A 17,406-nucleotide genomic window follows, 5' to 3' on the forward strand; every position below is an offset into this window, starting at 1 on the left:
TTTATTAAAACATTTTCATGTTATTTTTTTTTAGTTTTTAGGTTAACCAGATCTTTCCGAGTTTAAATTAGATTTAAACAAGTTAATCAAATCATTAAAATCATCCCCCATTAATTAATCTAATTTAATAAAAAAGCTTATATTTATTATTGTTGGGTTTAACATTAAAGATAAATTATAATATAGCTAAATAATGCAGGAAAAGCATTGTACCTTTCCTCACAAAACATTGTGGATTGTTACAGTGTTTCTCTATATGGTTTTTTTCTGTTTTTTTTATAATTTTTTCTAAAATTATCTTTGTCAATTTTATTTTTTTAATTTTGAGCTGGTTGAAAATTACAATAAAATATGTGGGAAAAACTATGTAGCTTTTCTCACAAAACACTATGGATTGCTACAGTGTTTCCCCACATGTTTTTTTTTTATGATTTTTTTCAAAATTATCTTTATCGATTTTATTTTTTTAATATTGAGCTAGTTGAGAATATAGCTTTGTAATTTTTTTTCTTTAAAACACTGTGGATTGCTACAGTGTTTCCCCACATGGTTTTTTTTGTTATGAATTTTTTCAAAATTATCTTTGTCGATTTTATTTTTTTAATATTGAACTGGTTGAGAATTTAACTTCGTATTTTTTTTACAAGTAAAGCTAAATCATGTGGGAAAAGTATTGTAGCTTTCCTCACAAAACATTGTGGATTGCTAAAATGTTTCCCCACATGATTTTTTTTTGTTATAATGTTTTTCAAAATTATCTTTATCGATTTTGTTAGGAAAAGTATTGTAGCTTTCCTCATAAAATATTATGAATTGTTATAGTATTTCCCCACCTAATTTTTTTAATAAAAATAATTTACAGAAACCCGTGTAGCTATCCCTGTAAATTCAGGGGTCATAAGTTTAATTATTTTTATTAAAATATCTTTATTTTATTCTTTTTTATTTATTAGGATAACATCACCCGTTAATTAACAGGAAACCCGTGTAGCTATCCCTGTAAATTCAGGGGTCATAAGTTTAATTATTTTTATTAAAATATCTTTATTTTATTCTTTTTTATTTATTAGGATAACATCACCCGTTAATTAATCAAATTTAACAAGAAAGCTTATATTTATCATTATTGGGTTTAACAATAATGATAAATGTAGCTAGAAATATTCTCTCCATCTCTCTCTTCCTTTTCTGCCCATCAGATAACGATAACTACAGATTCCTAATCATTCCCTCAATTCTATAGGAAACACCCATAATTGCACCCAAGAATAACCCTATTCGTTATGCAAAGAAAAGAAACTCATAAGAAGCTATTGAACTTCACTACTTTTCCTTCGATCTTGCAATATATCGTATTTGATTTTTATTTTTTTTTCTCTTCCTATAATGGATCCTTCATGCAACCTTTCTGTCAATGGCTTCTACAACTTGCTTACAAGAGAACTTGATGAACTTGATCAGAGTTTCCTATCTCATAACTTCATCTCGATTCAATTCCTTTCGAAAGTTCTATCCTCTCTCCAATCATTTTATTCCCAGATAACCACTCTGGTTCAAAAGCTTCACCTCCCCGTAGGAGAAAAGTGGCTTGACGAGTACATGGATGAAAGCTCCAGGCTCTGGGAAGCCTGTCATGTGCTCAAATCAGGTGTTTTAGGAATGGAAAATTATCACTCTTCCGGCACCAATATAACATCCTCTATCGATGGCTTTCATCCCCATTTGAATGCACAGGTTTCACGTCAGGTTAGTATTTATATCTAATAAAGGACACAAGATGTTTCAAGCTAGCTAATTAATCACGTATTTATGCATGGTTGTGATAATATTGGTGTAGGTTATTCGTGCAATCATGGGTTGTCAAAGGGAAATAAGAGGGTTGGAAGAGGATAATAAGAGCTTGATAGAAACAAGAGTTGAAGCATTATCACTGCAGTTTGAAGGAAACAAAAGAAACATGGTAATGACTGATCAATCGAGCTGGTTCAACTCATTCAATGGGTTTCGAGGTGTTCTGTACGCAATGAGGATTGTCAACTCACTGCTCCTAATGATCCTGTTTGCTGGGCTAGTATACTGTTGGCCTTCTTCTTGGCAAGATGCAGCTGATCAGTGTGAGGAGGCTGGTTCAGCCTTTATGGCTTCAATGGCAAGGTTGCAGCGAAGAGTAGCAAGTGAGATGGAACAAATTGGTGGGCAATCATCAGCTTCAGAAGGGATCATGCTTTATGAGTTTAGGCAAGCCAAGATTGCAATGGAAGAGCTCAAAGTAGAGCTGGAGAGTACTGTTGTGGATGATCAGTATGAATTAGAAATTGACATTCAGGACAAAGTTGACAGATTGAGGAGTTGCTTTGGATTGTTGGCATGTGGGGTTGAGTCCATAATTGGACAACTCGATGATTTCTTTGATGAAATAGTTGAAGGGAGAAAGAAGCTTTTGGGCATGTGCACTCATCAGCCTAGGTAGAGAAAAAGTACTTAAAGTGCAGCAGCTTTAAGCTATATTTGTTTAGTGTTTCAAGTAAAAAAATATATATATAAAAGGAAAAAAAAACATATTTAGATAATAGCATAAAACTAAATTTATTTTTAGAATAGTTTTTGAATAAATTTTTATTATATTATTTTCTTTTTATATTAAAATAGCAACCGATCGCTACTTTAAGTAAAATACAAAGGATTAAAAAGGTGATATTTAAGAAATATGTGAATCCTTTTCTTTTCTTTCTTCTACACATTTCTTTGTTTTCTTTTCCCTCTTCAACAAGTCATTACTTTATTAACTTGCGGCTAGAATAGTTGTGAAGCACTAGGGAGTGGGGGCTTTCTAGTTTCTAAAAAGGAAAAGCTGTAAGGAAAATCTTGAAGAAAGAAAAAGGAATGTGATTCTTCCTTTGAAAAAAAGCAACATTTCCAATATCCAAAGATAAGAAACAGGAAGCATATTTGCTTAGTCAGTGGCTTCAATGGAGAGCAAAATCATCTATCATCTTAAGAATAGATTCTCTTTCTGTAGAAAAGAAAGATTGTACGTACGTGATTATCCAGGGTAAAAAATAGTACATATGATGCTTCTTGTTTGCCCTACTTCTACAAAAACTAACCAAATCAAATGCTTAATGGTGCACGAGGTTCATGACCATTTTTAGTGAAGCAATTATATGGAAGTCATAGAGACACTATCACTCTTCCCCGTATTTTCAATTAGGTACGTTTCTTCCTTTCTTAAAAAAAAAGTTAATTATAACTTAATCTTTGTTAAAAAATCAATTCAACCCAGTAACTTAAGTTATTGGATAAAGCTTTAAGATACGATATATATTATTTTCTAACATATTCTCTCAAGTAAAAGTTCTTTGAACTTGAAACTTGCATAGATCCACATTATTTTATGCTTAATTTTTATCAAATAAAATGAGGGTGATGAGATTCGAACTCGTAGCTATTTGGTCAACAAAGCTCTAATACTATGTCAAAAAACATTCACAACCTAAAACCTTAAGCTATTAGGTAAGGTCTCAAAATATATATGATTTATATCTCAAGATGAACCTTGCAACATTTCAGAAGAACCAGTGAAGAACACATAATGAAATCATCATGGGGGAGCTGAAACCACCAAAAGTTATTGAGGCATTATAAGCTTATGGATTAAGAGCTCTAAGATATGCTCATGAGGTAAAAGAGATTGGTAAAGTATAAAGTGTTAGTTTAAGCTTGCCAAAGAATATTAAGTTCAATGGTTCAATGGCAATTTCAAGGGTTGAATCACATCGTACTGATGATCGTGTATATATGCTCATTCACCCACTACAAGAGTTTTTAGATTTATTGATGGAATTTTCTGTCGGTATTTATACTTACAATTCATCAATATGAGTTTTCCCAACGGGCTCATTGATGACAATAAATTGTAGGAAAAACTCTCATCGATAATTTGTGGTCTGTCGGTGAGTCTATCGGTAATAATTTTATCAATAGATTTACTGACGTCAAAAGCATGCCAAAAAACAATTATTCATTTCATTCCGTTGGTATTTCCATCAATAAATATAACATATCACCGATAAAAAAAAATCATATATCAAAGTTTGTTCTCCTAAATAACCGCACTTGCTTTGTGAAACACCAAGATTGGGCTAGCTAAACACCATTGATTTGAGCTAAAAGGTTATTATTGAAAAAAAACTAAGGTATCATAAGAGTGAATCAAATCTCATAAACATACATCCAAATGAACAAAATAGAAAAGAAAATAACAAAATTGCAAGCAAAAGAAACAAGATTAGTAATTAGGTTGAAAGAAACCTAGAAAGGATAGCTGCAAAAAAACGCATGTATAGATCAAGCAGCATTAGCCATAACTCTATTTTACATGTTTGTGTCACGCTGCAAGTTGAATAAAAAAAAATGTAAAAAAAAAATCAAGATGACAAGGAACAATTTGACATTATTATTAAACCGGACCCAATAAGTGAATCATGAAATCTAACGACCCAACTTCTTACTTAGCCTAAATCTAAAATTAAATCGTGTGAAAGTTACCTCTACATGACCTAGTCGACTTGGTGAGTCAAAAAACAACATGGATGACATGTAAAAAGAATGGTTTGACTTTAAAGAAATTTCAAAATGGCATCTTTTTTTTAAAAAAATTCAAGATGGCATCTTTCCTTTTTAATGTTAAGACGGTGATTTATTAATTTAGTTCAAGATTCGCTGCTTAACCCACTAAACTAGAGAGTCATGGACTCTACTGGATTTGATAACTTTGTTTTTTTTTCACTATTTTTTCACTTAATTCTATAATATAAAAAATATAGATATTTGAAAAATTGAATACAAACCAAATATCGGGATGTTTATTTGAGACTGTTATAATCTCATTGAAAGCAAATAGAAACAAATTATGAAAACCAATTTAAAATCAACTAAATATTAAAGGATGAAGTTGGAAAAAGAATACAATGAAAAAACTCAATAAAAACTCAATATTAAAAGATAAGATTAGAAAAAAAAAAAAAAACAAACCAAATGTCGGGATGTTTATTTGAGACTGATGTAATCTCATTAAAAGCAAATAGAAACAAATTATGAAAACCAGTTTAAAATCAACTAAATATTAAATGATGAAGTTGGAAAACAATACAATAAAAAAACTCAATAAAAACTCAATATTAAAAGATAAGATTAGAAAAAAAAAAAACAAGCAAACAAACAAACCAATTGTCGGGATGTTTATTTGAGACTGCTATAATCTCATTGAAAGCAAATAGAAACAAATTATGAAAAACCAATTTAAAATCAACTAAATATTAAAGGATGAAGTTGAAAAAAAATACAATGAAAAAACCCAATTTTAAAAGATAAGATTAGAAAAAAAAAAAAAAACAAACCAATTGTCGGGATGTTTATTAGAGACTGCTATAAATCTCATTGAAAGTAAATAGAAATAAATTATGAAAACTAGTTTAAAATTAACTAATTATTAAAAAATAAAATTGAAAAAAATACAATAAAAAAACTCAATAAAAACTCTATATTCGCTAATAGTTAAGTAGGCAATCAGGCAAGTTTTAGCTAATAGTATAACAAGAATTGAATTAGATGAATATCAGCGTCAAAATAGTCTCACTTTTATTTGTTCTATATTAATTCCTATAGCTAGGTTACTATCCGAATTATCTATTCAACTAGTTTTGCTCTAGCAATGGGAACATTGAATTATTTGTGTTATGATTCAGAATGTTAAATATATCAAGTTGATTATCATGTTAAGAAATAATATATAAATTATATTTTTTTATCTCGTTTAAACTTTTAAATTAATAGTTTTTTAATATGATATCAAAATTTTGATAATCTAATAATCACGAATTCAAATCTTAATCTCTCTTCTATTTGATTAAAGTTAACACAATGTAGTGGTAAGTTTGTACAAATTTCAAGTTTAAAAAGTTTTTATTTAAAAAAATATATTACAAAATAATATATAATTCATATCTTGTGACTTCATTTAATAATTTAAATTTTTAAGTTGATATAATTCTTTAAGATACTACATCCGAATTATATATATTATTTTATTATTAAAGCATCAAGTACTTTCATATATATATAATTAACGTGTGTGTATATATATATATATATATATATATATATATATATATATATATATATATATATATATAATTAACGTGTTAAATTTTTCTTTTATTTATGCTTTTTAAAGAATTGTGGCAACAATTTTTGTAACCTAAGCCAATTATTTAGAGTCTTTAATTTTTTTTTCTAGTATAAAAATTGAATATTTAGAATTAAGATATAATGAACAAAATAAAAAAGACTACTCTAGCCTCCTTTTACAATACGGTATTTTTTAAACTTAATTCAAAATACAGGATTTAAACCCGTGACCTCCTTGCAAATGCAAAAAAAAAGGCGCTATCATATAGCAAAGGCCTATGTTAGGACTTCACCAATTTCCTTTGCTAATCCACACTTACGAGGATATGCTCATTTTTCCAAGCAATCTTGTCATGAATGTGCTCATGTAACTTCTTTAGTTATAGTTCTTCCCTTTCTTCAGCTTTGCTACTTATAGGAAGAGGAATCAAGTCCAATGGACTTGTTGAATTCTTTCATGCATAGTTCAAAAAGGATTACAACTAATAATTTAGCTGGTAGAATTAATGATTGTAAACAAATTAATTTAGTTTGTGGCAAAACAAGATATAAATCTCAAATGTTCTTCTTTAACAAACAAGATATAAATGAATATGATGAATTTATTGAGAATATATAGTCCGATTTACAATAATTTAAGTAAATACCCTTCATTCAGTAAATTAATCCTTGGGGAAATGACTCTATGTGATCTTATATTTTAGGTGTTGTGTCCAATGTATTCCTAAACGTACGTTTAATTATATTCAATTCAAGTTCATATATTTTCAAGCTATGTTTCTGTTAAATTCTCTCTATCCAAACTAATAAAACTATGGCACATAACTTGCACACAATGAAATTAAATTATATATATCCAAAATATCCCATACCCTGAACTCATTACAATAAGTTCTTATAATTTTTTATAAAAAATCACCATGTGCACCATTTATCAAGAATTGAGTATTAAAACTCATGTTAATTCTCCAATGGAAGTTTTAAGATTCTTAAGAAACTTAGCTTCTCCATTAATAGAAAAAAAAATCCAATTGAACTTGCTCATTTTTAATACTCCCTTTTTTTATAAAATAATTTGATGATAAAACAAATAAATATAAAATTTAATATTGTTATTTTAATTCTACATCTAAAACTTTTTTTTTAATTTTTTTTTTTACTAGTAGCCTAAACACCGATCTTCTTTCAATCATTTCTTTAATTTTTTGTTTAAAATTAAACATAATTTTTCTTGATGAAGAATTAAAATTTGATATTAAATTTTATTTTTAAAATTTAAAATTATTTTCATATAAAAATTTTGGATTGATTTATTAGGTTAAAGGTTATTAGTGAAGTTGAGAATATTTAAGTCATTTCATTAGTTTTATATGCAAAATATGGGGAGAATCTTATAAAAGAGCAACAAAAATACTTGATTTTAAATATATCAAAGTACAACAAGATTGAAAATAAAATTAAGAATATAGGGACTAATTCTCAAATAATTTTATGTTGATAAAAGGTTTGAGTAGTTTATAAAACTATTTGTTTTCATCTTTTAAGTTTGAAAAAATAAAATTGGTAACCAGATTTGAAAAAATTTTAAATCCAAACAAATTGTTTTCAAAAGTTCTCAGAACTAGTTTTTTGTACTCATATTTTTTTAGGATTCAAGTCGGATTCATGAGTCGACAAGTTGACATGCATCATGCTTAGCGTTCAAGCTGGAATCTAGTTCAAGGTGTTTGAGATTTAATCTATAAACAAGTCTAGAGTGAACATTGTTCGAGCCGAGACTGACGCCAGAGTTCATAGTGCTCTAGCCATTATAGAGTAGGTCGAGGGCTATTAGGGTTCACATTGGGACCTAAGTCGTGACTCTCAAGGTCATTTAGTACTAGATCTAAGGTGTTTAAGGTTTAAGATGGGACCAATACTAGTTTGGATGAAGAATAGGTCCTTGACACCTAGGGTTTAGGTTAGAACTAGGTCTGAGGGTTCAAGCAAGGATTAGTGTTGGGGATCGAGCAAGGATTAGTGTTGGGGTTTGAACCAGGGTTGGTTTGGGGCGCCCAAGGTTTAAACTAGGACTAGATCTATAGTGTTTAGGGTTCAAGATGGCATCGAATCTGAGATGCTCGAGGTTCAGGCTAAGATCAATGATGAGGCTCAAACTAGGGTTAAGACCAATGCGGGGGTATAAACCAATTTTGGGGTTCAAACTGGTATCAAGTTCTAGGCGCACCTAGGGTCAGGGTTTAGAATGATGCCGAGATTCAAGTCATAATCAAGTTCGAGTAGCCCAAAGTTCCTATTAGGATTGATATTGGGGCTTGAACCAAGATCGGGTTTAAGGTGCTTGGGGTTAAGTTTGGGAAAGATACTAAGGTTCAGGCCAAAACTAGGTCCAGGTCCAAGGTGTCGGAGTTCAAGTTAGGATTAGTGCCAACATTCAAAACAGGATTGGTGTAAGGCTTTGAACCATGATCTAGTTCAAAGCACTCGAGTTAAGACTGAAATTGATGCTACGGTATAGATCGGGACTAGGTCTAAAACATTCAAAAGTCGAGTCAAGACTGGGTCCAAAGCACCCGAGGCTCATGTCAGCATCACGGGTGGTCCAAAGCACTCGAGATTCAGGTTCAAAGCACCCGAAATCAATCTAGAAATCGGGTCAAAATTGGGTCTTAAGCACTTGAGGTTCAAAGCAAGACTTAAGTCGGATAGAAATCAAAACTGAGTTTGGAACACCCAAGTTTTGAATCTAGAAATCTAGAGATCATTCCCAATAATTCAAGTATCCATTTAAATCTAAGTGTATTTTTTTAGAAAAAAATATCAACCAAACAAGTTTACAAGTTATTAAAAACTAATAAAAAACTAAAATATACTAAATGGCCCCTTAATTTTTCTTGGTGATTTTTATTAAAAAAAAATACTTTAATTTATTTTAATGAGTTCAAAGTTAAAGGTATAGAACTCAACTCCATCACTTGCAAGTCACAAGTCACGTTATAGTTTTGTTTGTTTTGTTTGTTTAGAGAGAGAAAATCTAACAAAATGATAGATTAAAAATCTAAAAAAAAATTAAAAGAAAGATCAGGTAAAAGTAAATATTTAGAGATAGATTCAACATGATCCTTAAAATATAATAATAGATGAAGCCAATTCTACTTCATGATTTGTCTAGAATAGACTAATCATCTAAATGTTAATAAATATTGGTGCATCACCATAACAAACAAACAAAAAAATTCATTCTTGGATATTTAGTCAGAAATGGCACTATTTTACTAGATCTAGAACTTATTTTCTCAATATAGCAAGGAACTACATATTCTTAGTTAATGAAAAACAAAAAAAGAAATTACTAAACATTTACAATTTCATCCAATTTTAGTAAACAAAATCATTCTAACTAATTTACTATAATATCTCATGTTTGCTAAGGCTCCGCTTGATAATAAAGTTCAATTCATTTTTCATTTAAAAAAATATTATTAAATTGATGTTTTTTTCTAATAATTTTGATATGCTATTATATAAAAACAAAAACCTAAAAAATTATTTTAAAGTATTTTTAATTAAAAATACTTTTACAGAAACACCCTCCCTTGACTGCATCACCAAACATATACTAATATATCCACTCCACTGGTTTATTAAGAATTTGAGAAATCTAGGCGTTCTTAGAATATACACTAACTTATTTACTGAGATTCATCGTATTTGCAATAGCTCAAGTAAACTATAACCCTTCATTCAATAAAATTCATTATGTACAGAGAATCGGCCTCATCATCTGTCTAAATGTTAGTAAAAATTGGCCCATCGCCTAGAATAAAAACACAAATCCTCGGAAATTAACTGAGAAATTATTCTATTTTATAAGATATGGACTTATCTATTGAATGTAGTAGGCATTGTCAATTCTCAACAAATGAAATACAACTAATTTACTTAGTTTTTTTCCAAAATTAAGCGACAAAAATTCATCCTAATTAAGTTGTACCCTTTTTGTCGATAAGTTCTTTATTTACTTGGAATCCTCCCAGATCAACCAGAAATCAAGTTAATATTAGCCCATCATCAGTGTTGTATCGAGGACATCCAAGATTTACTGAAAAAACATCTTATAATTGGATGATTATTTGTGTTCATTTTAACTGAGCAAAATAATTTAACACTCGTCACTCCATGCTTGTTCAGTCACCTGCATGTTACTTTTCCTTCCTTCAAGCATCTCAACACCCATCACAGTTCTTTAACTGACTAAAAATTATTATATATCAAGTAATTCTAGAATCCACCCAAGGGTGAGTTTTTAAGCAAATCCTTGTTATTCTAATACTTTTTTTTTTTTTTACTAAAAGCTAGTACTAAAAATCTTATTTTCCAACTAATGGTTATTTTGTTCACATTACTTCAGGCCTTGGATTCACCTAATTTTGAGATTTCAAGTCTTGATGTAGAGAACCACTCATTTTTTACTTCTACAATTCAATCACAAAACGAAACCCATATCTGATTTGGGCTCCTATGTCAAACAAACAAAGAAATGCTTCAGTGAACTTTTTTTTTTCTTTTAATCTGGAATTATTTCAATAATAATAGAAAATGTGCACAACAAGACCACATTAATGGCGGAGATAAGAACGATAACAAGTCATGCCATTGTATTTTGAAATCAGTTATTTAAACGAAACGTATAGAGAGATGAACATGAAAGAGTCTTTAAAAAGAAAATGATGGTATGAATCTAGGGTTTTAATTTCTTTATTTGAAATTTGTATAATATATTATTTTCCTAATCTAATACAAATGGCGATTTCAAAGATAAAAACACCAATATTTGAGAAATAAGTTCTGAAGTACCCCATGGGAAAATAAGCTTATGAAATTTGAAATATAATTGTTTTGGTAAAAAAAAAAAAAAAACCTCCATAAGACGCAAATACTATATTAGACCAGATCATATGTTCAAATGAATACCTTCAAAAGAAGAAAGTTGACAGTCATGGATATACCTAAAGAGTTGAACACCAATATGAAATGATCCAGTATGAGGCATGTGCATCGCTAAAAATCTGCAACATCTATCAACCACCATTTGCTTAAACCTAAAATGCACGTCCGTCTATCCTGCATTCCAAAATGATCAATTACATAAGAGAACATCTGTGAAAAAACCATGGCTAAGGTCTACCAAGTTATTTTTGGCTTGATATATCATCTCACATTCTGAGAGATGGTAGCGAACTAAACAGCTGCATCCTGAGACAAAATTATTCCAAGCTATAGCAACAATGGCTCCAGACAAAATGTGATGACAGTAGCGTTACAAGAGATCGAAGATCAACTGCAGAAATCGATCGGCCAAATCACATTCACCAGTGCAAGTTCAAATCCACAATTAAATACTTTAAAAGAAAATGGGCTGAAGAAAAAAGTAAAAGAGTATGATCCGCATTGTTGTAGTAAAGAGTAATCTGTAATGAAATGGCAAATTAAATGGCCATCCACCGAATGTTTCACCGCTGTAACAAAATCAGGGCTTCAATTCTCAATAGGAGTATATTGAAAAATTTACTGTACCCAATAGATTCTATCGAGTAATCAACAATACTATATGGAAAATCAATCGATAGATACAATCACCAACCTGTACATCATATCAGGCCTACTCTTTTTCCAGAGTCAGGCCACCATTTTTACCAGAGTGATCAGAGAGGTGATGCTGCTGTCTGGTTACAAGAGGACAAAGGGTTTATAGCCAACAAGATCCTCTTGTTATCCGTCAACAGACAGTAAAATCCCTCCCTGTGGCAATGTGGCATCTTGCAATTTCAGGAGGTTGGCAACCACAGAAGATGTAACCAAAACTGTTGTCTATAGAAGCCCAGGACTGTTCGTTGTCTAGAACCAACAAAATGAGGCGCATAGGGATGACTGCCAGGTTTAAAAGAGCTCAGGGAGGCACTTCAAATATTTCATTCCCAAAACCCATTCACATGTCAAAACCTGGCATTGCAAACTGAGTTGCAAAATTTTCAACTTGCTTCTGGAGCTCTAAAATTTCTTTCTTGGTTTGCAGACCATTCATGAAAGCCTTCTGCAGCTTCCCATGTTCACGCAGCACCATACAAGCAATATGTGCAGCTTTCAGGAGAAAATCAGCAATTGTCTCAAAATCAGATTCCAGACAACCTCTTGAAGTCATGGCAGGAGTACCTGAGTGATTAAAATTGAAGTTAATAAGCAATGAAACCATTTCTTAAGTATAATAGGTCAATGTGTTTGCTGGAAAAAGTTGAAACAAAACTCACTTACCAATCCTTACACCTCCAGGAGTAATAGTTCCATTCTCCCCAAAAATAGCAATTTTATTTACTGTGATGTGGCACAACTCGCAGACCTTTTCATAAGCTTTACCTATGTATACACAAAAGAATGAAAAAATTAGGAAAACCTCGTTCATAGAAGTTTCAAGGAACAAAGTCCTCGTCCCACCAGATTCAAAAAAAGTCACATGTTTGCACAGAAAGTTTGCAAACTGATGCCAATAATGAAGGAAATTACAAGGAAAAAAATTCCAGGGTCAGATTAATAATTATAATAGAAGTTTCACATAGATCATTCTCATGACCTATGTTGAGGAAGCAAAACAAGGCTATAAGGAAGAAAGGTCAAGTGGTGCATGCGAAGGAAACAGAAAGCAGTTGTTTGGTTACACACTTATTTTACAGGCCAGCAATAACACTAGCTATTCTTTATGGCAGTAAACAAGACTGTCAGGATGAACATCTTGTGATACAAGAAACAAGAAACTAAGGTAGAGTTCGATATATGGGAATGGACAGAAGACATGAAAGCTTTGTTTGGGCTAATGTTTGGTGTGCACCTGGGATGAAACAAAAGTTCATTTTTTTCTTGTCCCATGCCCAGATTTCTGTTTCATCCCCCCCCTAAGGGAGTACCTTATCCAGTCCCATCTCATTATGTCCAATCCCATCTAGCCACCAAACACAAGATGTTTGCAACCTAAAGGATACACACATCTGAGAAAGAAGAAGGTTGCGCTAATAGAGAGGAGATAAGGAATCTTGGTAGCTGGGAAAAAAAAAAGTTGGGATGGATAACTGTTAACAGTAAATGACAGGGTAGACTGATGTAGCACCAATTGAAGGATAAGTTAGGGGAATCTCGTTTAATAAATATGGTTCATAAGTCCTTGGCATGAGGAGGGAGTGACAACATTCGAGTACAAGGGATGGGAGGTGACTTAACATAAATACTGGCTGATGTTGCAAGAAGGGATTTGATTTCTAAATATCTGCAGAGAATATGGGAATATGGGACTAGATAATGCAAAATAAAGGAAATGGGTTCGGTGGTTCACATAGTTGAGCACTAAGTTGTAAAAAGGGAAACATAAGGGGAAACAAAATTCACTAGTCTTCCTCTGCAATAAATGTATCCAAAATTCGGACCCAAATTATAAATGTTAAAAAACATAAAGGTATAATAAAGAAAAAGGAGATGATGTTGAACTTCAAAGAGTGTGAACCATCATCATAAAAAATCTAAGTAATGTCGTCTGTTTGAAGTCAAAATTGATCTTCTATCAACAAGATAACTTGTATCAACAAAATAATAACAGACCATTTCAAATACTACTTGAGAAAGAGAGGGGGGGGTCATTTCAATACCCCATTAAAAACTGAGGCAAAGATAATGAGAAACAATAAAAAAATCATCATAACTAGCTTGCTTCCTTTCTCAAGGGTTGGGGAGTACTCGTTTTATGCTTGCAATATGCAATAGCTGATAGCTACATGTGTACCATACCTGTTAATCCCAAAGGCCTGAGATCCCAGAGTAGCAAATGGTTATCTGTGCCTCCAGTTACTAGCCTGCATTTTCTTCTCAGCAAAGCAGCTGCTAAATACTGTGCGTTTTTCTTCACCTGTTGCATGTATGCCTTGTACTCAGGGGTAGCCACTTGTTTAAAGGCTATGGCAAGAGCAGCAATGTGGTTATTATGTGGTCCACCTTGCAATGATGGAAAAACAGCAAAATTAATCTTTTCCTCGAAATCATATTGATCACTCTCATCTCCTTGACCTAGATGGATCCCCCTTTTCCTTGGTTTTGTACCCTTCCTGTAGAAAATGATGCCTCCCCTTGGACCTCGAAGACTTTTATGGGTTGTTGAGGTAACAATATCACAGTAAACAAAGGGGTTCAGACATTCCTGTATTAAAATAAGCCAAATTAGTTGATCCATGATCCCATTCAATTAATAACATGCTTATTAAGGAAATGGTCAAAAGTGGAAATACATCACTATCATTGATCCTATTCAAAAAACATTGACAAGTTTTATGTTCAATAATGCTTAGATAGACACCAAGAAACCCTAGTAACCTAAACCAAAAAGGTATCATCTAGTCTTATTCAGGAAAGGGCGGGGCACAGACTTAGTCATGTTTCACATGAGCAGTGCTTCTGCAATTAACACGGCTCAAAGCAGGTAATTAGGCTAGTTCATGACTAAGCCTTGGGAATAGGATCTGGAGTACACTAGGGAAGAGAAAACTCTCAACCAGAAATATTTTATTGATAGAATCACACAAATAGTTCAACTACACTTATATAGTGTCCCAACTAAAATAAAATTAACAAGTTGCTAAAATTAAAATAATAAAATCCTGGAAATTAAGAAATAACAAAAATAGCTCCTATATTATATTGATTATATATCCTGGAAAAAAAAAGGGTCTCCAGGTATACTTGCTAGACAGTTTGTTGTCCTGCATCAGTATCCTATTCCCATGCCTTAGATCAGTATTTTAAGCTTCCAATCGGCCATTCCCTCCTCAAGCTTAAAGGAATCCACATAGCAAAGGTGCCGGAACTTTACTCCCTTTCAGTATATAGTACATATGAAGCTATGACACTTATCATCTCTAGATCGCATATCAATCAGCAAACCTTGTTATCATGTCCCCATAGAACAAATACTCCATATAAATGACAAAATTTGCAGAGGAGTATTACAACAATAAGTTCAAGGCCAATTTTCTGATTCTGGGCCAACACAGCCAATGCTCTATTGATTGATGGGTTTAAATTCTGTAGATAAATTGATTCCCATAATACATAGTATAGGATAACATCACCAAACAATAGAATGTAATGTAAGATCACAAATTTCTCAAAAACACAGCTTCCAAGACGTTGATTAATAGCCTGAATGGTAGGCAAAGGACTACATTACCCTCTCAACGAAACAAAACTTAACACGTTTTGAAGAACAAGTAGCATCACTACAAACTATCAGGGGAAATGATTCTCAGCAGTGGCAAAGCCCCAAATTCATGCAACAGATTGTTACTGCTATGTGTGAAAGCAGTTAACATAATTAACAGAAGACAAATTGAAAAACAAAGACATCTTTTATCACGGAATATGCAATGCATTAAATAAAGTTACCATCAAAGCAGGAATTGACAAACAAAACAAGAGAATCGTAATGTGCACCTTAGCAGCAACAAGACCACTAATCTGTGCCATATCACACATAAGCACAGCACCACACTTATCTGCGATATGCCTTAACCTCGCATAACCCCACTCCCTTGGATACGAGCTACCACCACAAATGAGTATTTTTGGCCTAAAATCAAGTGCCCTCTCCTCTAACTTATCGAAATCAATATACCCAGTTTGAGGATTGACCTTATAAGGCAAACTCTCGAAGAAAATAGATGCACCGGAAACCTTCCGCCCATGAGGGGTATAATAGCCATGACTCGTATTCCCTCCAGATGGTGTGTCCAACCCCATAATCCTATCCCCCGGCAACAACAACCCAGTATACACAGCGAAATTAGCCGAAGTACACGAATACGGCTGCACATTTACTCCCCAACTCTCAGAATCCAAACCAAAAGCCTCCAGTGCTCTCTTACAACACAGCAGTTCAATCTCATCAATGTACTGATTCCCACCATAATATCGCGCTGCAGGCATTCCCTCCGAATACTTATTCGTTAAATGACTTCCAAGAGCCTCCATTACCGCTCTACATACAAAATTCTCCGACGCAATCAATTCAATCCCTTTAAACTGCCTCTCTTTCTCTTTCTCCATTATCTCAAAAATCTCCGAATCCGCCGCGCTTAGCGGCTGGTTCCCCCATGTTTTGACAAGACTCCTGCGCTCTTCAACATCCAATCCATTAGAAGAGGAGGATGCATCTCTTTTATTGCTCGTCAAAGAATCGCTCTCTCTTCGGCGTTTGAAACACAAAGAGTGCCCTAATATCCTAAACTCCTCGACATCTCTGTCATCGTCGTCTTCTTCTTTCTCTCCGTTTTGGTTATTGCAGTAGTGAGACTCGGTCAGTGGCTCGAGCAATTGGAGAGGAACGGGTGAAACCGGGTTTGCGGTGGGGAGGTCGCGGAGGCTGGAGTCGAGCTGGAGAGAGATTGAATCGTCGGCTATTTGTGTACGGTGAAACCCTAGATTTAATTTAGAGTCCATTTTCTTTAAAATCAGAAAGTTCAGAGAGCACAGCAGCAAAAACAGGGACAGGAGGGGTCTTTGCGACGGCGGTAACGGAACAGGGACTGGTGGTGGTGGTGGTGTGACAGCGACAGGATCCTAATTCTGATTGTAGAGAATGATTTTTGGCGGAGAGGGAGAGAGAGAGGGTATGGACCATTTGTTTGTTTTGAGGGCGTTGTGCTTCGAGAGAGAGAATTACGTGGATGATCCTTTCAGGCAGCAATACAGAATTTTTGTTTTATAATGGGAAGGCGGTGACCAGTGTTTATCGAATATTTGCACGTTTCACAAAAACTTATTGTTAAGAGAAAAAAATTAATTTATTTTTATATAATTTGTATCGTTTTGATGTATTGATATCAAAAATAATTTTTTAAAAATAAAAAAATATTATTTTAATGCATTTCAGTATGAAAAAACACTTTAAAAAGTAACCACAACTACACTCTCAAACAGGTTTAATAACAAATGAGGTTGATTTTTTATTTTTTTAATATTAATATTTAAAATTTAAATTGAAAGATAAGGAAACAAATCTTCTTATTTTCCAAGCAAGTTTTTGGATATCATTTTATTATTAATATTTTATTTATACCTTTTTATTTGAAAGTCTTCATTTACTAAAATTGACTATCTAGTTAGTCTTTTAAATGATAATCAAAA

The 17,406-nt window shown here is 32.5% G+C and overlaps 2 protein-coding genes across 5 annotated transcripts; one reads left to right on the plus strand and one right to left on the minus strand.

Moving 5' to 3' along the window:
- Nucleotides 1-1,204: 1,204 nt before the first annotated feature.
- On the plus strand, nucleotides 1,205-2,622 carry LOC7486671 (uncharacterized). The gene is made up of 2 exons (XM_002299629.4): nucleotides 1,205-1,746; nucleotides 1,838-2,622. The coding sequence occupies exons 1-2, from the start codon at nucleotides 1,387-1,389 to the stop codon at nucleotides 2,468-2,470; spliced, it is 993 nt and encodes a 330-aa protein (XP_002299665.1). The 5' UTR covers nucleotides 1,205-1,386; the 3' UTR covers nucleotides 2,471-2,622.
- Nucleotides 2,623-10,920: 8,298 nt separating this feature from the next.
- LOC18094907 (serine hydroxymethyltransferase 7) lies at nucleotides 10,921-16,972 on the minus strand. Of its 4 annotated transcripts, XR_002978713.2 has the most exons (6): nucleotides 15,667-16,972; nucleotides 14,020-14,425; nucleotides 12,502-12,603; nucleotides 11,834-12,402; nucleotides 11,410-11,530; nucleotides 10,921-11,313 (listed from the first exon to the last, which is right to left on the minus strand). XR_002978713.2 is itself a non-coding variant. In XM_024588849.2 (4 exons), exons 1-4 carry the CDS (start codon nucleotides 16,717-16,719, stop codon nucleotides 12,179-12,181), a joined length of 1,785 nt encoding a protein of 594 aa, XP_024444617.2. In that variant the 5' UTR covers nucleotides 16,720-16,972; the 3' UTR covers nucleotides 11,618-12,178. The 4 variants fall into 4 exon arrangements, 2 of the variants coding, with proteins under 2 accessions (XP_024444617.2, XP_006369360.3); XR_002978714.2 differs by lacking the exon at nucleotides 11,410-11,530; XM_024588849.2 differs by lacking the exons at nucleotides 10,921-11,313; nucleotides 11,410-11,530 and having other exon boundaries at nucleotides 11,618-12,402.
- Nucleotides 16,973-17,406: the final 434 nt, after the last annotated feature.

The sequence above is a fragment of the Populus trichocarpa genome, chromosome 1 (assembly GCF_000002775.5).
Source record: "Populus trichocarpa isolate Nisqually-1 chromosome 1, P.trichocarpa_v4.1, whole genome shotgun sequence".
NCBI classification, from domain to species: domain Eukaryota; kingdom Viridiplantae; phylum Streptophyta; class Magnoliopsida; order Malpighiales; family Salicaceae; genus Populus; species Populus trichocarpa.

Bases quoted from the DNA above. Each gene is read 5' to 3' on its own strand.
- LOC18094907 (XM_024588849.2), bottom strand. From the start codon at position 16,719: ATGGACTCTAAATTAAATCTAGGGTTTCACCGTACACAAATAGCCGAC. The intron at 12,604-14,019 runs GTATGGTACACA...GTGTATACATAG, and splicing joins CAGGCCTTTGGGATTAACAG to GTAAAGCTTATGAAAAGGTC. The intron at 12,403-12,501 runs GTAAGTGAGTTT...TTAATCACTCAG, and splicing joins TCCTGGAGGTGTAAGGATTG to GTACTCCTGCCATGACTTCA.
- LOC7486671 (XM_002299629.4), top strand. From the start codon at position 1,387: ATGGATCCTTCATGCAACCTTTCTGTCAATGGCTTCTACAACTTGCTT. The intron at 1,747-1,837 runs GTTAGTATTTAT...ATATTGGTGTAG, and splicing joins ATGCACAGGTTTCACGTCAG to GTTATTCGTGCAATCATGGG.